We start from the raw sequence: 22,707 nt of genomic DNA, 5'->3' as shown, positions 1-22,707 counted from the left end.
CCTTATGAGAACAGGTTGAGGATTTGTGGGTTGCAAAAATTGGTTGATAGGCAGAGGAGGGGAGATATGATTGAGACATTCAAATTACTGAAGGGTTTCTATAAAATTAATTCAGAAGATATTTTTGAGAACAGGGCTGGTTGTGGGAGGACTAGGGGACATCCATGGAAACTGGGCAAAAGTGTGGTTAGTAGAGGTGTTAGAGCTGGGTTCTTTACTTTTAGAGTGGTGAATGGGTGGAATGCGCTCCCAGAGTCTCTGGTGGATGCTGTGACAGTGAACAAGTTTAAGGCGAGGTATGATAGATACTGTATGAATGTCGAATAGTTGTGATGAATATGATTTGGGGCCTCCCTCAATGAGTTTAATGACTCCCTGGCATTGCCTGTAATAATAATAATAGTTTTGCCACACATAATTCCTTGGATTTACTTTTTCTAATATTTCTAAATTGGAGAGGGTGCTAGTGGGCCAAGCGCTGCGGACGCGATTTGAAGAGCTCCTGATTCAGATAAGTTTTACTAGGAATAATTAAGTATATATGCGTAATTGTTTAAGTAAGAGCGGCTGTAAACGTTGTACACTACCGATATTATTAGTCTGGGGTTTTTTTCTTGCCTAAACTAAATTACGAAATCGTTATTATTAGAACTAGTAACTTGCAGAGAAAAAAAAAAAAATGGCGGCGGCATTGTCATTCCATGTTATATGTATTCCTTCGATTACAAAATTATGATTTGTGGATGTTTAGTACGGATGGAAGACGGGTGTGTGCGAAGTGTGACCTGAACGAGGAGCTGATGAATGCGAATATGAAATTGATGACAGAAAGTGCTAGTACTGATTGTGTCATGAGTGTACATTTGAAAGAGAAGGATGGTGAGAAAGAGAGGCAAAAAAATGTTAAAAAATCAGGAAAAAAGAAAAAGAGCGATTTGACAACCGTAACGGATGTTAAAAGGGACAAAAGTGAGGCAGAAAGAAACGAAATTGAGAGAACGAATGAAAGTAGAAATGGCATGATGCAGAAATCGCAAGTAAAAAAAATCGAAAGAATAAATGATAGCGAAAAAAGAATGAATGATGGCGAAAGTTGGATGCATGTTGGAACGAAAGTACTGAACCAAAGAAAGATGAATGACAGTAAAAGTGAGAAAAATGATAGCGAAAGTTGACGCATGTTAGTCCGAAAGTACGGAAACAAAGAAAGATAAATGAGAGTAAAAGTGAGAAGAATGATAGTGAAAGTTGGACGTATGTTGGACCGAAAGTATGGAAACAAAGAAGGATGAATGAGAGGGAAAGTGAGAAGAGGGGGTCGAGAGTTAGAAAGTTAGAAAGATTTAATGATAGAGAGAATGTGTCGCGAGGTTCGGAAGGTGAATTGGATTGGATGAAGCAAGAAATGAAATGGATGCGGAATAAAATTAAGAGAATTCAGGTCAAAACTATTAAAATAAATCATGATGGCATGAAAGAGTTAACGAAAGATGAGCGAGTGGCGTTGTATGGCGACTCCATTATTAAAGGTGTGCTAGAGGATAAAATGCACAAGGTATGTTTTACAGGCGGTAAAATGTGTAGAGCGATTGAGGCATAGAATATGAGGCGGGGGCGAGCAAAAGAGTTAATTGTATTAATTGGTACAAACGATTTGAGAGAGAACAAAGAGCATGTCAAAATGAATGTCAGGAGACTGCTTGGAAAGATAAAAGAGAATAGTGTGACAGGAAGGGTAGTCAGTGTGTTGCCTAGGTATGACTGTGGTGAAATGAGGCGGAGAGCAAGGATTACGAATGATATTCTGGCTGAAATGTGTGAGGAGATGGGAGTACAGTTTATTAATGTATGGAATGAGTTTGAGGGACGAAGTGAGCTGTATGGGAGTGATGGACTGCATTTGAGTGGTTATGGTGTGAGTCGCTTGGAGAGACTGCTGCTGAAAAGTAGAGAAGTGAATAGAGAGAATGAATCAGATCGAGAGGGGAGTGATGTGGAAGAGCAGGAGAGTAAGACAGGAGAGATTGAAGAAGTGGAAATGAATGGGGAAGTGAGTGATATGAGTATAGAAAATGAGAAAATGGGTGTGCAAGAGGAGCAGGAAAATGGGGAAGCTCAGGGTGGACAGGGGTACACAGCGTTAGAAAGGTGGAAGCTCCAAGAGGAGGTGAGAGCATGTGTAGGCAGGAAAGTAATGGGATGACCAGGGATCAAGAGGAAACAGATGGAATTGCAAAGGGTTCTAAAATGAAGACGCAGAAAGGGAAATGGCCCCACTCCAGCATGGAGAGATCACATTGAGTGAGTGGTATCAGTGGAACTAGCTGTAGATCGTTAGAAATGAGTTGTTGTGTTTGTATACCAATGCTAGAAGTATAAGAAACAAGGCAGATGAAATGGTTGCACTAATTGCGTCTGTGCACCCAGAGATTGTCGGAATAAGTGAGACATGGTTAGATGAGGATGACATCCTGACAGGAATAGAGATGGAAAGGTATGATGTGTTTTGTGAGGATAGAAGGGGTAAAAAGGGAGGGGGGAGTGCTATTGATGATAGAGAAAGTGTTTTGTCCATACAAGGTAGAGATGCAAAAGGGAAAGAGGGCCAGTGGTTTTGAGGCAGTATGGTGTGAGATAGAGGTGAATAGAATCAAATATTTGGTGGGATGTTGTTATAGACCTGGTAATGTGGATGGTGGTGATAGTGAAATGTATAGTCAAATAAGCCAAGCAAATAAGAAAAGGGTGATCATTATGGGTGATTTTAATTATGGCAATATAGACTGGAATGATGAGATAGCAACTGGAAGTAAAGAAAATGAGTTTCTTGAGTTTTTGAGGGATAACTACCTCAGACAGTATGTAACAGAGGGCACACGAGGATTAAGGGTCTTGGATTTGGTCATCTCATCGGAGGATGTAATTATCAATGAGGTGCCAAATCATCCACCAGTTGGTGAAAGTGACCATGAGGTGATTACCTGGGTGGTTGCCAGCAGTGCAAGGACCCCTGTGAAAAAAGGGTATATGTGGAACTACAAGGTGGGGGGGGGGGTGATTATGAATAGCTCAGGAGACAGCTTGCAGGTGTAGCATGGAATGAGGAGTTAGCTGGAAAAGAGATCAATGCAGCTTGAGGGATTTTCAAAAACTACTTAGTAGATGCAATGTCTAAATGTGTATGATGGGTGAGAAGGTTAAATAAGGTAGGTGTGAGATGGATGAATAAAGAGATTAAGCATGCAATACAGAGAAAAAGGGCATTGTGGAGGCAGTATAAGAGAAGTGGAAGTAACCAATTTCATGAGGTCTACAAAGACCAGGCAAGGAGGGTGACTTGGTTGGTGAGAGTAGCTAAAGAGAGGTATGAACAGCAGTTAGCTAATGAAGCCAAAAAGAATCCTAGGGAGTTCTTTCGATATGTAGCCAGCAAAAGAAAGAATGATTATGGAAGAATGATATTGATTGGAGAAAATGGTATAAAGACAGCTGTTGCAGAATGTGTGGTGGAGATACTTAATGAGCAGTTCATAAAGATCTTTCAATCTTGTGAATGTGACTTCATGGAGAGATTAAGAGCAGTTGATGATGGGGAGGAGAGACTGACTGTAAGTGAGCAAGAGGTGTTTGGGGAGTTGAGTAAACTAGATGTAAATAAGGCTGTGGGACTTGATAACATATCACCGCGTATTCTGAAGGAATGTGCCAGAGAGTTGACACCTGCCTTGACATATTTTTTTAATACGAGTCTTGCACTTGGTCAAGTTCCTAAAGAGTGGAAGGAGGGCAAGATTGTGCCACTTCATAAAGGAGGTGATCGAACTCAAGCATCAAACTATAGGCCTATCTGTGTGTCAGGTGTTGTGGTTAAGTTGTTGGAGAAGCTTGTGAGAACTAGGATCCAGAGTTGGGTTGATAACAGTGGTATAATCTTTGATGGACAACATGGATTTGCTAAAGGGAGGTCATGTTTTAGTAATCTACTTACTTATTACAATAAAGTGACTGCTTCCTTGGACAGAGGAGAAGGATACACAGTAATATACTTGGATTTTGCAAAAGCTTTTGATAGAGTACCTCATGATAAGTTGACAGTCAAACTAGAGTTGATGGGGTTGGATATTAGATTAGTGCATTGGATTGGAGACTGGCTATCTGATAGGTATCAACAAGTTGTGTATGGGGGTGCAATATCCAGGAAAAGGAAAGTCACTAGTGGAGTGCCTCAGGGGTCTGTTTTAGAACCATTACTATTTAACTTGTATATTAATGATATTGGCGAAAATTTGGATGGAGATATTCAGTTGTTTGCAGATGATGCAAAGTTGGGATGAACCATAAAGAGTAGTGAAGATGTTGTGGCCTTGCAAGAAGACTTGAATAAATTGAGTGATTGGGAAAGCAAATGGGGATGTGAGTTCAATGTTGCAAAATGTAAGGTTTTAAAATTTGGAAAACAAAGATGGGATGCAGAATTTATGCTTGGTGAGAATATATTGTTGGAAGTAGAGGAAATAAGAGATCTGGGGGTGATAGTGGATAAGGATCTAAAATTTAGGGGAACATCGCCAAAATTGTGAAGACAACACAAAGACTTCTGGGAATGATGCGGAGGACACTGACGTGTAGAAGTAGGGAGATTCTTGTTCCATTGTATAAGGCTTTGATTAGGCCACACATTGACTATTGTGCCCAGATTTGGTCACCTGGTTTTCAGAAGGATGAAGAGATGTTGGAAAGGGTCCAAATGCGACTGACTAAGGTAGTTTCTGACCTCTGGAATGTCGAGTATGAGGAAAGATTGAAAAGATGTAATTTGCAGAGTCTAGTGGAGAAAAGGAAGAGGGGAGATATGATAGAGACCTACAACTTGGTAAGGGGTTGTTATAGGATCGATGGTGGAGAAGTTCTACAGAGAATAGTGAGAGATCAGGGGAAAACCAGAGGTCATCTCTGGAAACTGTATAAAGAGGGTGTGAGTAGGGGAGTGAGAGGCAGGTTTTTTTCATGCAGAGTTGTGAGTGATGGAATGCCTTGCCTGAGAGTGTGGTGTCTGCAAGGAGTTTGAATGTGTTTAAGACACGGTATGATGAGATGTGTGTGAGATAAAAGGACCTCCTAGATGAGTCTTTGACTCCATGAGGTCTTGTTTAATAATAATATAATATGCTGGTGCAAAGAAACCATCGGAAAATTGTCACTGCAATAATTTCTTATAGATAATAGTGTTGTGAAACTTATAAGAGCTATGCAGATTGTTTTCATAGCTGTGTAAATTTGCATTTTAATAATTTTAGAGTCCGCGTGGTTAGCCTAGTGGCTATGCGCTTTGAAACCATATGCCTGGGGAAGGAGTGTCCTAGGTTCGATTCCCGTCGGTGACGTGAGGAGCTGAAGGATCTTCCTCAGCCATAGCCAAGTTAGCCAGTCTTGGGCGTGGACAGCAGGGTTTTTTCTCCAGTTTATTTCTGGGGTTTTTCATCCCGCAAAGCAGGCAAACTGGCCTTGAGAACTCAACACTACAGGCCATAGGATACACCGGGGCATAAGGCTGACCACCTTATCCTGTAAACGGAGTGAAGTCTGATGATCAATGGACCCTCGACACCGCAAGGTAAAAGAGGGTATAAGGAAGATTGATGATGATGATAATTTTAGAATAATCATTCTATTTCAGATCCTGTGATCTACGAATTTATTCACTCTTTTGTTTTTAAATGCAAAATATGCTATTAACTATGCAACTATTGAGATCACAGAGACATAGGTCTTTTGGCATCTGCATTTATGACAATGAATTGATAAAAGATACAAATACCAAAGATTTGCCTTTTATTATTCATTTTTAAAGTTCTGGACTGCAGTGTTTCAAACTCATTTGATTTTATTCTCTGGTAAGCAGAACCCATGAGTGAATTATAAGCTGTAGACAATAAGTAAATGTTTGAAAGAGAAAAAATTAGAGTTGGAAAGACTTGGGATTCCAATCCAGTCTGGGATGCAAAACAAATCTTTAAATGAATTGAAGATGATGTCACATTCACGAGGAATGAAAGACCTTTATGAACTGTCATTAAATATATCGACTCTGTCCTCTGTAGCAGTTGTCCTTATACCATTTCTCCAACTCATACTGGACTGTTGTCGGGATGTCCACCCCCACAACAGTCCAGGATCTCATTGGAAGGGTTTTCCTTCATGGAAATTCCAGTTTTTCATCCGAGTAGAGAACAGAGTATACACATAATCTCTCTGCAGATAGGATTAACAATCTTATTGTAGTTAGATTTATCTGAAACAAAGTTGCTTAGTCATGAAAAACTATGAAGCTTGACATGCTAATGAGAAGGTGATGAGATCTTTTTTTTTTTTTATTGTAATATTAGGAAACATCCTTGTTAAAACAGCATTTATTTGTAATGGATGTCATATTTATTTTCTAGTTTCAATAGAAGAAGAAATGTCAGAGCATATTGAAGACCTCAATTTACCAAATGCTGTTATTGCCAGATTAGTGAAAGAAGCTGTGAGTTTTTTCTAACTTTTATTTTTAATTGTTTTGGATGTTCTGTAACTTAATTTTATTTCTTTATACGATCATAATTTAAATACTAACTAAGATGCTTTCTTAGATTTTATCTTTTATCATTTTATTTGGTCTGTGTGTGTGTTCATGTACTTGCATATTTGCATGCACCATTATTTTGTATAATATTTCACAAAATATCAATATCACCGATATTATATTTTTTCATTCATTCCCATTAAAGACTCCCCTGATTGTTTGCAGATTTTGCGTGATTCCTAAAATTAAACACAATATACTAATGCTTCATTACCCTCTTCATGTGGATAATGAAGCATTAGTGCTTCATGAAGAGGGCACTTTTCTATGCGTAAACATTATGTCACTTTCGCATTAATAGCCCGGGTGTGCTTTCAAAATGCGTACACCTTTGCGCCCTTTGACAATATGTAAAGAGGCTGCTAGCGTTGTAGTAATTTTAAACTGCTGAGAAGGCGTGGCTAGGTGAGCTAACATTTTGAGCTCACCTAACGTTTGTGATTGGTTATTGTGTCAACCAATCCAATTGAACGTTGTCACCTGTCATGAGTTGAGCACTTTCTGTATGATGGCTGTATTACAAACAGCTGTTACACATGTTTTCTGGAACTGTAAATTTGAAAGTGGATGTTAAGAGGAAAAAAAACAACAACTAAATGTTTCTCTTGCTATGCAGTATAATATCTGTTGAGGTTGCAAAAGTTTTTTAGCGGTATACACAGACATTTTTATTCTAGTCTTTGGAAACAACAGACAGTAAAAAAAAACATCTCTTCCTGAATAAAAATGAATATTCTGTGTATTATAAGACGTTAATCTACAAAAAAATACCAACAGATGTGAGATTTATAAGACAGACGAATCGCTGATACTATAAAAAAAGAAAATGAATGTAGGATTCCTGAAAGTGTGGATAATTCCGATAATGATCGGAATATTGTATTATGTACTCTGAGTCTCAGTAAACAAAAGAAAATTCTTGGAAAATGGAGCAAAATATACACAAACCAGAGAAATACGCATAGCATGGGCAACAAATTTTACGAAATGATTGGCTGCTCCATCAAACCATATTTATTCCTGCCATAACTCTCTGTCTCCTCATAATTTTTTTTGAATTATGCCATCATAAATTCACTTATTCATGTCTAGACTTTATATGCTCATGCTATTCGCTCTACCCAGCAACTTATAGGACACACATATCACAAATGTTAATTATTAATAATTCATTTAGCATTAATGAAAGTATTTCTACTCATACTTATTCTCACATGTCTTATAAATGGTGGTTCACATATTTTCATCTTTGAGTATTTCAAATATACCAACCAAATATAACATTCTACTTCATTGTTGTTTTCTAATAAATCCTAAAACAAACCAATTGTTCCCCCACTGCAGAAGTATCCAAAGTTATCCTGCATTTAATTGCATTGGACCAATTAAAATGAGCACTGATGCACTATACACTCTCGAAACTTTCATACATCGATAAAAATGCAATCACATGGTCATGTGATTGCATTTTTATCTTTGTTGCAGAATCTCAATCCAAACACAGCCATGGGATTAGATGGCATATCAGCTCATGTATTATGAGAATGTGCAAGGGAATTAACAGCTCTTCTGACCAAGCTGTTTAATGTAAGCCTTAGTAGTGGAAAGGTGCCAGTCAAATGGAAAGAGGTTAAAATTGTCCAATTGCATAAAGGAAGCTTTAAGACAGAATTAGCAAATTATAGGCCAATCAGATTCTCAGGAGGTTAAGGTATTGGTGAAAGGCAGAATTTAGGATTGGGTAGATAGGAATGTAATACTCTCTAAGGGACAAAATGGTTTTGTGATGGGTAAGTCTTACCTTAGTAATTTACTTACTTTTTATAAGAAAGTGTCACTGGAATTGGAGTGATATTACTGGACTTTGCAAGGGTATTAGACAGAATTCCACATAGATCTATTGCATTAATTGGAGCAAATTGTGATGGAAATGAATCTGCTGATTTGGATTAGAGAGTGACTGATGGACAGATTTCAAAGAATGGCTTATGGAAGAGTTAAGTCCAGGAAATGGGAAGTGACCAGTGGTGTACCACAAGGCTCAGTACTTGGCCTCTGTTGTTTAATTTGTATGTCAATGATATAGGAAATGATCTGACAGGAAATATTGAGTTGTTTGCTGATGATGCTAAACTGGGAAGAGCAGTGGTAAATGAAGGTGATGCAGAGAGCTCTCAGGAAGACTTAAACAGACTAGCAGTATGGGCAAGATATGGATGTCTGGATTCTGTGGTGATGAAGTTATGGAGAGGATCTAGAAGCAAGTGAAAAAATATTTGCGAGTCTGTGGAATGCTCCCTATAAGAACAGGTTGATGGGTGTAGGCTTTAAAAATTAGCTGATAGATGAAATAGAGGAGACATGATAGAAGCTTTTAAGTTATTAAAAGATTATAGGATTGACACTGAAGACTTTCAGTACATGGCAGGAAGGGAGAGAACAAGGGGTCACTCATGGAAAATTGTGCAAGAGTGTTAGGACTATATTTTTGTTTGGAGGGTGGTGAATGATTGAAATGGGTTGCCAGAGGTGGTTGTGAGTGCTTTGTTAGTGAATGAGTTGAAGGAGAAGTATGATAGGCATTGTGTCAATGATGGCTAGTGTTCAACACTAAGCAAAGAAACTTAAAGGTTATTCCAAGTAGTGAGGCATTTTTAAAAATGGGAAATGGAACGGTGACATTTATCTGTCATAGTTCCATAAAAAGCTCTGGTACGAAAAAAGTATGAGTTTTTAGTCATTTTTTCAGCAGCATTTTTTCATGGGAAAAAAAAAAGTTGCATTGGTGGGTACCCAAGTAGTAAAATGGGAAATTAATACCATACATATGGAAAAAGTTTAGAAAGTGTAGACCTAATGATAAAAATGTACCTACTTTATTTCTGTTCATGACATGGACTTATTATTGCTGAGAAGTATTCCAGCATAAAGATGTGCATGAACTCGTACAAAGAGAATGCACAAAGAATAAGACAAGTCTTGTTGATTATATGTTCTGCATCAAGGGTATAAGAGGGGACTTGAAATGACAAGTTATTACATGGTAACATCTAGTTTTGAGCGCACATTATTATTATTATTATTGTTCCAGGAAACTCCAAGTCGACAGACTCATCGAGGGAGGCCCTAACATCATGTCTGGAACAACTATTCAACATTCACGCAGTATCTATCATACCTTGCCTTGAACTCATTCACGATCGTAGCACCCACAACAGACTCTGGAAGCTTATTCCACTCATTTACCACTCTCCAAGTAAAGAACCTAGCTCTAACACCCTTGTCAACCACGCTCTTGCCCAGCTTCCATGCATGGCCCCTAGTCCTCCCACCACCAGTCATATTTTCAAAAATATCTTCTGGATCAATCTTATAAAAACCCTTCAGTAATTTGAATGTCTCAATCATATCACCCCTCCTTCGCCTATCGTCCAATTTCTGCAACCCACAAATCTTCAACCTATTCTCATAAGGTTCATTCCACAGACCTGCTATCATCTTGGTCACTCGTCTCTGGACCCTCTCCACTTCCTCCCCATCACGAAGAAACCCTGCTGCCCATAACTGGGCACAGAAGTCCAGATGGGGTCTTATCAAGGCTCGATACAGAGGAACAACAACTTGTTTGTCTCTGCATGTTAAAGTATTTTTCATAAGCCAAGTGATTTGGTGAGCTGTTTTAGTCACTTTTGCAATGTGCCCCCTAAACTTCAACTCCCTATCCACCAGCACTCCCAAATCCCTGGCCTCATCAATCTCCTGGAGTACGGTTCCACCAATGCAATATACTGCTGCGGTTCTTTTCACCCCAAAGTGCATAACCTTACACTTTGCCACATTAAACTGACATCCATTTTTCCTAGCCCACTTCTCCAAACTATCCAAATCATCCTGTAAAATTTTGACATCCTGTGCACTCACAATTGCTCTACCCAACTTTGCATCATCAGCAAACAAGTGAACACTTCCTCTCAAATCCTTTCCAATATCATTGATGAACAAATTGAAAAGCAGTGGTCCAAGAACAGAGCCCTGCGGCACTCCACTAGTCACACGACGTCTTTTTGACTCCACTCCTGAATAAACCACTCTCTGGTATCTCTCCTTCAACCACCCTCCTATCCATCTTACCAACCCTATATCTATACCCATCTGCTCCAGTTTACTGATTAGGGTTCCATGTGGTATCCTGTCAATGGCCTTGGCAAGGTCCAGTAGTATCACTGTAAACCCATTACCCCTATCCAGTTCAGCCGTCACTGTGTTATAAAACGTGAGCAAGTTACTGAGGCATGATCTACCCTTCACAAAGCCATGCTGTCCCCAATACAATATCCCATTTTCATCTATCCAATCCTGTATTCTTTTCTTGACTAATTTCTTTAAGACCTTGACAATGATTCCTGATATGCTAATCAGTCGGTAATTTACAACAGCAGTCTTGGAACCACCTTTATGCAGTGGAACTATTTTCCCCTCCTTCCACCCGCTCGGGACTAACCCAGACCCGAGACTCAAATTAAACAAAATGGTCAAGGGTACTGACAATTCTTTAGCTGCTTCTCGTACCACACGAGCTGGTATACCATCCAATCCCACAGATGTATTGACATTGAGGTTATGCAATAGACTACTCACCTCCACTTCATTCACCACAATTCCCGTATAATCTACTGGTTTATTCGTTTCTGCAATGTCACCACCTGGATGATATATTCTTGCAAAGTGCTCATTCAGTAACTCAGCTATCTCAACTGATTCAGTTACCTCCCTACCATCGGCATTCTTTAAAATCAATCTGCCATGTACATTTTTCCTTTTACTTGCTACATATTTAAAAAATTGTTTAGGATTCTCTTTAGCCTGCATGGCCAATGTTCTTTCGTAATCCTTTTTTGCTTTTCTTACCACACTCGTCACCCTTCTGGCCTGCGCTTTATACCGTTCATGTGCCTTCCGGCCACCCTTCTCCTTAAATTCCCTCCATAGTTGTTTCTTTTTTTGCAACTCAAGCTTAATGGTGTTATTCATCCATTTAACCCCTACTTGATTTATTATTCGGACTCTAGGTATGCAATCAACCATTGCTTCATGCAAGCACTTCTTAACTACCTCCCATGCACTATCAACTTCTAGTCCTTGCAGTTGTACATGCCATGGCACTGAGCCAATCAAACTCCTAAGCTTGTCATACTTTCCAGCACGATAATTCCACATGTACCCTGTCTTAATTGAAAATTCTACACCTTTAGCCACCTCCCAAGTCAAGACCCTATGATCACTCTCACCGATTGGTGGCAATGTGGTCATATTTGTTACAGCCAAATCCTCAGATATAATTACTAGGTCAAGCACTCTCTGACCCCTAGTATTTTCCATTACATGCTGTCGCAGATAGTTATCCCTTAATAACCGCATAAAATCCAGTTCCTTCCTCCCGTGTGTCCTCTCCTCACTCCAATCAATGCGACCATAGTTGAAATCTCCCATAATAATCACCCTCCTTCCACTCATTTCTTCTATTTGCTTGTGCATACTGTCACCACCATCTTTTCCATCACCTGGTCTATAGCAGCACCCAATTGTATATTTAGTTCTGCTAGCCACAATCTCACACCAAATGGCCTCAAATGTGCTGTTTTCTCTATCCTGCAATTCAACTTCTATTCTCCTTGGCTGTAGCTCATCAGCTATCATCAACAATACTCCTCCCCCCATTTTATTCTCTCTGTCATTCCTGAACACACTATACCCATCACATTCAATCTCACTAGCTATATCATCTACAGTCAGCCATGTTTCACTAATACCAATAACCTGTGGTCTGGAAATGCCAACCATGGCCAAAAACTCTTCCTTCTTGTTCCTAATACTCCTAGTATTAGCGTACATGAATTTAAGACCCCCATTAGCCCCAACCCTACCTTGATGCCTTATATTAACTATCCCACTCTGGTTTATTGTCCTTATTTGCTCTAGCATATTATATTCATTCTTACATTCAACTGCCTCCCTAAGGACTGTATATCTACTCCCCCCCCCTTAACAAATCTAGTTTCCCTGAATTTGCACATCTACTACATTCAGCAACACTTTCTCAAGTCTTCTTACACCATAACCATTCAAATGCAAGCCATCCATCTTATATAGATCCTTTCGGCCATCAAACTCACTCCATACGTCCACAAATTCCACACCACTCGTCACACATAACCCACGCATAAAGTCATTCGCAATTATGGCCCTCCTTTTAAACATTTCACTGTCATACCGTGGCAAAAGACTAATCATTCTAACTCTCTCACTCTTTTCTTTTGCTACCTCAAACAATTCATTCAGGTCTTCTATCATTTCCATTTTATTTCCTTTCAAATCATTCGTACCTGCCACAACAATCATTTCTTTCACCCTTTCCTTTTGCTCTCTAATAGACTCAGTTACATCCTTTATGGTCGCACCAGGTTGGTACGATTTTGTCAAATCCTCTACTAACACACCTCGTACTAACGATTCTCCATACAGCACTCTATCCTTCATTTTGTTCATGTTCACATTCATACGCCTATTTTTCCTGTCATACCTTTTATTATTGGTTGGTTCATTCAGTCGACTTTTGTTCATGCACTCTAGCTGCTGTTTTGCCCTTTCTATCGCACCATTCAACAACGTGATCTCACTCAATGCATCTATCTCATCTTTTTTATTCTCTGAGAAACCATTAATACTATCATTCACACTTTCTACTTTCACACTCTCATAATTCTCATGTACAACCTTGCCGTTTCTTGTCATATCGCTATTTTCTTCATTCTGAAGTTTGACAAAAATATCACACTCACGATCCGAAATACACTTCAATTCCTCATTCTCCCTACATTTTCTACACACATTCAATCCTTTATTATCATCTATCCACACTCCGACCGCACTCCGCAAAGCGTACATTTCACAGCTAGTACACTGACTCATTTCTTTTATACTACCGTTCTTTGATAAAAATGGCGAACCATCATTACTGGCCGCCAGTTTCCTTCGTACAGGTGCCATAATTATTACAACATGTTTTATCAAATAATAAGTTATAACACACCAAAAACACACAAATAGACGCACTAAAATATGCAAGGCAAACAAAACTATGCAATATTAAGTAATTTTATCAACGATAACTGAAAATAATACTTATCTTATCAGGAGCTTGCACGAACACTACACACTACGATATAACCTCGATCTCAACCCAAATTATGCTTGACATTATTCATAACTTATTTGAACTGTATTACAAACACCAAGCCAGCTAAATTATAAAAAGATGTTTATTAATTGGTTTATATTTCACTCGATTTTAAACCAGCATTTTCAGAGCAAATATGCTGCAGTGTACATGTGACAGTAAGTGAAACAGTTTGCATTGTAATGAACAAAAGATCTGAAGTCCTAATGTCGTGCCCTCTAATGTTGTAAAAAAGAAGCATTACAAATGCTTCTGTAGAAGTTGATCTCCAAATTTTTAGCAAGTTAATGCAGTCATACTTGTTAAGTTAGAAGAATGCATAGCTATTGCTAATTTCAAAATAACTTTTCTGACCTATAACAACTTCTATGTAGCACACTGGTTTTCTTCCATCTAATCCTGTGTCCAAAGCATGGGCTGATAGTTCCAACTTGCTATAATATAGAAATAGCTAAGTCACAGGTATCTTCATACATTCCAGGATATTCTAGACCAGCAGTCTCCAAACTTTTTTGATTGCATACCTCCAATTGATTGAGCAAAGATCTATTGTAATAAGTGTTATAAAGAGTCTTGTATCATCATATAATAATTAAAAAAGCTAGCTATTTTTACACATTATTTTTATTATTAACAGCTTACAAACATATTTATTACAATATTTAATGTGAACAATGGCCTTGCATTTTTTTCATAATTTCTTGAAATTCTCGTTTGATGGCTTCTGATACTGCGATACGAAGGTCTGGTTCCAAGTTTAATTTATTTCGATATTTGGTTTTAATACCTGTCATTGCAGAAAATGATACCTCACATAAATAAGTAGAACCAAATGGTAGGAGTGCATCATTTGCTGTGTTTACTAAATTGCTATACTCGGCCTTCAGTCCCATTCACTAATTGTGAAGAGATTTCTGTTGAAATTCGTTTTTCAAAGTTGTGTTGTATCTAATGTCAATTAATTTATTATAATATTAATATTAATTCACTGTTTCTAGTGTAAACGTAAAAGTAAGCACAAAAAGGCATTGGAATTGCTCAGAAACAATGTATACTAAAAATCGTTAAACTTACTACTAATAGTCAAATAATTAATACAACTGTGGTATCATCTGTGGATAGCAGGATAACTAAGCAATTTTCCTTCTCTAGTTGGGCTTGTCAACACTAGGATGCTCTACAAACAATGGCAATGATAAGAAGTAAGAGATTTATTCCCTAGTTTTAAAAAACATGACAGTTCTGCCACGGACTATTATGTGTGCAAAGTCGCCCAACGCTATTCGCAAATTTAAGTTTACAGGATCTTTATAACGTCTTTGTCTATATTAGATATATGTTTAATTGATGAAAGAAGTAATATTCTTTATCTCTAATTAATTACTTAATGTTTTTCCTATCAATATGAAACTTTTTTTGACGTTTCCCCACGTATCGACTCGCATACCCCACTTTGGAGACCACTGTTCTAGAGGATGGAGTTTGTCCTTGGAGTGAATCAAGGTGCTAATTTGATGGTTTGAAGTGGTGTGAAAGTTATATTTTATTAGTACTGTGGCTGTCTTTTCAGTTGTACCTTGAATATATGGTGTTTTCTTCTTGTGTGTTTGACAAAGGGGAAGTAGAAGGGCAAGGAACTTAGGAACCATTGGCCAAAAAAAAAAAAAAAAGTATGGCACAGACAGTGTTGAGTTGAGTTCTGTGAAAAGAGCTGTATTCATTAGAACAAATAGCCTTAGCTCTAAGTATTTTTAGAATTCCATACTGTTGGGTAGGATGATGTGATATGTAGATATCCTCATCATCATCACCACAAACCATGGGCTCACTGCCTATTGGTGTCTGATGCTTCTTTCACTATCTTCTTCCACCTTTCTTTGTCTAGTGCACAGTGTCACAGTTTCTGTAAACCCATTTCACACCAGTCCTTTTATGTCATCTATCCATTCTCTGTATGGTCTACCTCTTCTGTTTACACCATCCATAATACCAAATATGAATGTCTTTATCTTCTAGTCCTCACTAATTCTACAGATGTGTCCAAATAATTCCATTGTACTTTTTTGTACAATGTACAAAAAGTACAATGGAATTTACATTGTACTTTTAAAATACAAAAATAGTGAAAAAATACAAAAAAAAATTTGTAATTCCATTATTGTAGAGCTCTTCATTTGTGATTTTCTGTACCCATCCTATTCTTAGAATCGTCCTGTAACAAATTCTTTCATATGCCAAAAATTCTTTTTCTTGATTCCTTATTTATTACCCACATTTCAGATCCATACATTACACTACTAAAGATGCATGTTTCTAGGCTCTTAGTTTCATATGCAGGCTGATTGCTTTACTTTTCCAGATGTTATCCATGGACTTCAGATTTGTTCTTCCCTTTGCAATCCTGGTCTTTATTTCTTTTTTACAGTCCAAATCATATGTAATTTAACTTCCCAAATATGTGAATTGTTCTACATTTTCTATATCAATTCCATCCACTTGTATCTTTTGTTTCATGTTCTTCTTACCAAATACTATTATCTTTGTTTTTTCCAAGTTCATAACAAGTCCAAATCTCTTCCCTTTCCTTCCTCGTTTAATAGTTTTTTTTTGTAGTTCTCTTTCGTATTCTTCAATAATAACAATGTCATCTGCAAATCTCAGATTGTTAATTCTCATCCCTTCTTCTTCTTCTCTTCCGTCTAAGACGGGTTGAGTCTTCTCTTGACATATCAGAATCTCAGAACACAAGGATTACATCTGATTTCACCAGTACAGCCACTCTGGGCTTGCAGACCACGCTCTGGATACTCGCCACAGAATAAGATGGAAGAAAGCCACAGTAATACACCGCAGCAAGTTTAAGTATGAAAGACTATTCATGGAATCAGCCTCGGCCCTTAGGAACATGCCAAACCTCAACAAATTTGGATGCATGAGACTGCCCCAAATTTGGGAAACTTTTATCAGAAGAACTTCAGCCCAAAGGCCAAGAACTACCAATATAGCTTGCCAGGGGGCACCATCAGGACTTTAGGAAAACGTTAGTTCCTAGCTTCAGTCTCATTTGCTGTTATGTAGTACTTGTGTGCACGTGTCCTTGTATTAAGTTCCCAAGAAGATGGCAACGTGACGTTTGCCGAAATATCGGAAAGTATATATTAAAGTTTATTTAATTTATATTTCTAGTATACGCTGTCAATTCCTTAAATATTAGTTATCATGTAATTTTCCCATGGTGGTCCATCCTATTGCTATTCTGTATTTGATTGTTTTGAGTTCATCTATTGTTTCTGTTAGTTTTGATCCAAGGTATATGAAGTTGTCTACTTGTTCTAATTGTTCTCCGTTTAGGGTGGCTGAGATGGTAGTTCTGTTCCTCCCTATTTTCATCACTTTTGTCTTTTGTATATTTATTGTCATGTCATATGTTTTACAGGTTTCATTTAGCTTGTTGATCAACTTTTGTAGTTCATTTGGGGTTCTTGCAAGAAGGACGAGATCATCTGCATATTTGATATTATTTATGTTTAAACCGTTGACATTGATTCCAAGCTCATTGTCTATTGCTTTCTTTACAACTTCTTCTAGATATATGTTGAATAGGCATGGGGATAATGGGCATCCTTGCATTATTCCTTTTTAGATCTCTATGGGTTCTGTTGTGAGTGTGTCCTTTTTAATTATTGCATTTGTCTTAGAGTAATATTTTATCAGAAACTGTATTATATATTTGTGTATTGCTTTTTCTAGTAGAATTTTGAGAAGGATTTCTCTGTTGATGTTATCAAAAGCTTGTTTAAAGTCCACAAAACAACAATATAGTTCTTTATGGTCTTCCCAGCTGAGTTCTGCTAGTTGGTGCAATGTGAAAATTTGGTCTATTGTTGAAAAGTTTCCTCGGAAACCAGCTTGTTCTATGCCTATCATTTCTTCGTAGGTGTTTTTTAATCTATTTTATATAATTCTTATGAATATTTTATAGGTGTGAGGGAGTAAATTGATTGGTCTGTAATTTCTGCAGTCTCTTTTGTCTCCTTTCTTGTATATTGGGATGATCTTTCCAGTTCTCCAGTCATCTGGGATCTCTCCTGTTTGTAGTAATTTATTGAATAGGGTTGTTAAATATTCTATTGATATGCTGCCTCCATATGACCACAGTTCAGTAGGGATAGTATCAATGCCTGGTGCTTTATTGTTTTTCATCTGTTTTATTGTGTATCTAACTTCTTCTTGTAAAATTTTTGGGTGATCATTATTTTCTTCTATTGTTGGCATTGTAGTTTTGTTTCCTTGGTGGAAGATAGTCTTAAAATGGTTTGACCAGATTTTTCTTATATATTCAATATTCCCAGTTTCAGTCATCTTGTTGTTTATCATTGTTACTGCTTTTGCTGAGAATTCCTTTGTAATTTCTCTTACAGTATCATGGAAGGCTTTTAGGTTGTTTTGTTGGTATGCTTCTTGGCATTTCTTAGCTTTTTCTTCTAACCATTTTTCTTTGGCTTTTTTTGCATAGGCAAGCACATCTGTTCTAAAAATCGACTTCTGCTTGAGCTATCTTTTAGTTTTGATAGGTTGATGTTTTCTTCTTTTCTGATATTATTTTTCCTGTTGAATTTTATCTTCACTTTGGCAGTTAATATTTCGTGGTCAGTGTCAAAATCAAAACTTCTTAATGTTCGTACAGTATATACTGATCTTTTCCATTTTGTTTATGATGATATAGTCTATGCAGTTCTTTATATTACCATCTGGGGATGCCCATGTATATTTATTATTAGGGCGTTGATAGAACAATGTGTTTGTAATCATTAGATCGTTTGCTTTACAGAAGTGGAGTAATTGTTCTCCTCTGTCGTTAAGCTCTCCGTATCCAAATTTCCCCATCACATCTTTTTTGTCTGCTGTGAACTGTCCTATTTTAGCATTAAAATCTCCCATCACTATCATGAGTTCTCTGTTTTGGGGATTATCTATTTCCTGTTGTAGTTCTTCATAGAAATTTGCTATTTCTTCCTCTGAATGGTTACTGTCTGGTGCATATATCTGGATTATTTTAATTGTTTGACCTTTTTTTTTTGCTTGAAGTTTGGCTGTTATTATTCTAGGAGACACTGGGTTTATTTCATTACTGAGTGTGTAAGTTTCTTTTCAATTAGTAATCCAACTCCTTCTCTGTGTATGTTATCTTTTCTTCCTGAGAAGTACAGTCTTCCTTCTGGTAAATCCATGAATCCATCTCCGCACCAATGTGTCTCTGATAAACCTAAAATACTCCATTTCAGTCTTTTCAAATTTTCCGGGTCGGTATAGTGATCTTATGTTGAGGGTGGCTACATGTTTCACATCCTTAGCTGACCACATTGCTGATTTCTATGTGGTCTTTGAGTAGGCGCGTCGGTTGTCCCGTACGCAGTAGCACTATCTCGGTTTGTAGACTTTCTCCTGCTCATGAAAGTTACTGGCATAATAATGTAGCCAGCTTGCCATGCCTCTGCTACATCCTTTGGTCGACGGCTCTTTATTCTTTCAGAGCAACCCATTTGGGTTTCCGCCACCCGGGGGACGTGCCTGGTAGGAGTGTGGTCTCCCCCAAGATTCTCATCCCATGTACTGATATTCCTTTTGCATCTTCCTTCATTTTTCCATTACTCTTTCTAAATGTGCGATGAAAATACTTGGTGATATTGGGTCCCCTTGTCTAGTACCCCTGCTTATTCTAAACCATTTTCCCAAATCTTCACCTATTCTAACTGCTGCAACTGCATGCATTCTTATAAACATCTTTTAATATACTGTAGGTAGTTTTTGGTATCAAGACCACACAGGAAGTGGCGCTAGCGTCGCCGTAGCACGTGGCGGTGAATTTGAGCTGTGCAGAAGAAAGTGATTTTTAATCGGTGAATAGTCCGCTTTTTTCCCCGTTTTTCTACGTTTTTGAGTGCTAAATTGTTTCCCTGAATACGAGTGTACTTCAGTGGTTGTTTTTTGGAAGTTAGTTGCTGTCGCGATATAATATATTTTGGTACCGTCGGAATCGAACGAGTAACAGTGGAAGATAAAACGAAGCTAAGTTACTGTATTTAGTTATATTTCATTTTATTTAATTATATTTAGTACTTAAATGTTCTGATGTTTGTACTTTTTTTCCTCTTATTTATTAATTGAATAATTATTAAAGATTAGGGTATAATTTGACAAAACACGTCACAGATAAGAATGGCACCTGTGCGAAGGAAAATGGCGGCCAGTAATGAAGGTTCGCCATCGTTATCAAAGAACGGTAGCATAAAAGAAATGAGTCAGTGTACTAGCTGTGAAATGTACGCTTTGCGGAGTGCGGTCGGAGTGTGGTTAGATGATAATAAAGGATTGAATGTGTGTAGAAAATGCAGGGAGAATGCGGAATTGAAGTGTATTTCGGATCGTGAGTGTGATATTTTTGTCAACCTTCAGAATGAAGGAAACAGGGATATGACAAGAAACGGCAAGGTTGTACATGAGAATTATGAGAGTGTGAATGTAGAAAGTGTGAATGATAGTATAAATGGTTTCTCAGAGAACAAAAAAGATGAGATAGATGCATTGAGTGAGATCGCGTTGTTGAATAGTGCGATAGAAAGAGCAAAACAGCAGCTAGAGTGCATGAACAAAAGTAGACTGAATGAATCAACCAATAATAAAAGGTATGACAGGAAAAATAGACGTATGAATGTGAACATGAACAAAATGAAGGATAGAGTGCTGTATGGAGACTCGTTAGTACGAGGTGTGTTAGTAGAGGATTTGATAAAATCGTACCAACCTGGTGCGACCATAAAGGACGTAACTGCATCTATTAGAGAGCAAAAGGAAAGGGTGAAAGAAATGATTGTTGTGGCAGGTACGAATGATTTGAAAGGAGATAAAATGGAAATGATAGAAGACCTGAATGAATTGTTTGAGGTAGCAAAAGAAAAGAGTGAGAGAGTTAGAATGATTAGTCTTTTGCCACGGTATGACAGTGAAATGTTTAAAAGGAGGGCTATAATTGCAAATGATTTTATGCGTGGGTTATGTATGACGAGTGGTGTGGAATTTGTGGATGTGTGGAGTGAGTTTGATGGGCGAAAGGATCTATATAAGATGGATGGCTTGCATTTGAATGGTTACGGTGTAAGAAGACTTGAGAAAGTGTTGCTGAATGTAGTGGATGTGCATATTCAGGGAAACTAGATTTGTTAGGGGGGGGAGTAGAGATCCAATCCTTATGGAGGCAGTTGAATGTAAGAATGAATATAATATGCCAGAGCAAATAAGGACAACAGATCTGAGTGGGATAGTTAATATAAGGCATCAAGGTAAGGTTGGGGCTAATGGGGGTCTTAAATTCATGTACACTAATACTAGGAGTATTAGGAACAAGAAGGAAGAGTTTTTGGCCATGGTTGGCACTTCCAGACCACAGGTTATAGGTATTAGTGAAACATGGCTGACTGTAGATGATATAACTAGTGGGATTGAATGTGATGGGTATAGTGTGTTCAGGAATGACAGAGAGAATAAAATGGGGGGAGGAGTATTGTTGATGATAGCTGATGAGCTCCAGCCAAGGAGAATAGAAGTTGAATTGCAGGATAGAGAAAAGAGCACATTTGAGGCCATTTGGTGTGAGATTGTGGCTAGCAGAACTAAATATACAATTGGGTGCTGCTATAGACCAGGTGATGGAAAAGATGGTGGTGACAGTATGCACAAGCAAATAGAAGAAATGGGTGGAAGGAGGGTGATTATTATGGGAGATTTCAACTATGGTCGCATTGATTGGAGTGAGGAGAGGACACACGGGAGGAAGGAACTGGATTTTATGCGGTTATTAAGGGATAACTATCTGCGACAGCATGTAATGGAAAATACTAGGGGTCAGAGAGTACTTGACCTAGTAATTACATCTGAGGATTTGGCTGTAACAAATATGACCACATTGCCACCAATCGGTGAGAGTGATCATAGGGTATTAACTTGGGAGGTGGCTAAAGGTGTAGAATTTTCAATTAAGACAGGGTACATGTGGAATTATCGGGCTGGAAAGTATGACAAGCTTAAGAGTTTGATTGGTTCAGTGCCATGGCATGTACAACTGCAAGGACTAAAAGTTGATAGTGCATGGGAGGTAGTTAAGAAGTGCTTACATGAAGCAATGGCTGACTGTATACCTAGAGTAAGAATAATAAATCAAGTAGGGGTTAAATGGATGAATAACACCATTAAGCTTGAGTTGCAAAAAAATAAACAACTATGGAGGGAATTTAAGGAGAAGGGTGACCGGCAGGCACATGAACGGTATAAAGCACAGGCCAGAAGGGTGACAAGTGTGGTAAGAAAAGCAAAAAAGGATTACGAAAGAACATTGGCCATGCAGGCTAAAGAGAATCCTAAACAGTTTTTTAGATATGTAGCAAGTGAAAGGAAAAATGTACATGGCAGATTGATTTTAAAGAATGCCGATGGTAGGGAGGTAACTGAATCAGTTGAGATAGTTGAGTTACTGAGTGAGCACTTTGCAAAAGTATATCATCCAGGTGGTGACATTGCAGAAACGAATAAACCAGTAGATTATACGGGAATTGTGGTTAATGAAGTGGAGGTGAGTAGTCTATTGCATAACCTCAATGTCAATACATCTGTGGGACTGGATGGTATACCAGCTCGTTATGTACGAGAAGCAGCTAAAGAATTGTCAGTACCCTTGACCATTTTGTTTAATTTGAGTCTCGGGTCTGGGTTAGTCCCGAGCGGGTGGAAAGAGGGGAAAATAGTTCCACTGCATAAAGGTGGTTCCAAGACTGCTGTAGTAAATTACCGA

General features: G+C 38.0%; 1 protein-coding gene across 2 annotated transcripts in view; it reads left to right on the top strand.

Annotated features, from left to right (window-relative positions):
* The window catches only part of LOC150098340 (DNA polymerase epsilon subunit 3-like), a 99,426-nt gene that overhangs the window by 21,427 nt on the left and 55,292 nt on the right, over positions 1 to 22,707 (top strand). For both annotated transcript variants that reach the window (XM_090405647.1, XM_090405646.1), the window contains exon 2: positions 6,444 to 6,526. In XM_090405647.1, coding sequence (XP_090261773.1) covers positions 6,461 to 6,526 — 66 coding nt within the window. In that variant the 5' untranslated portion in view covers positions 6,444 to 6,460. The remainder of the gene's footprint in view (positions 1 to 6,443; positions 6,527 to 22,707) is intronic.

Source organism: Typopeltis vanoorti, chromosome 15, assembly GCF_054136105.1.
Source record: "Typopeltis vanoorti isolate ZY-2024b chromosome 15, IOZ_Tvanoo_1.0, whole genome shotgun sequence".
NCBI lineage: Eukaryota > Metazoa > Arthropoda > Arachnida > Uropygi > Thelyphonidae > Typopeltis > Typopeltis vanoorti.
Note: the sequence above shows the minus strand (reverse complement) of the source record. Positions and strands in the feature narration are given on the sequence as shown.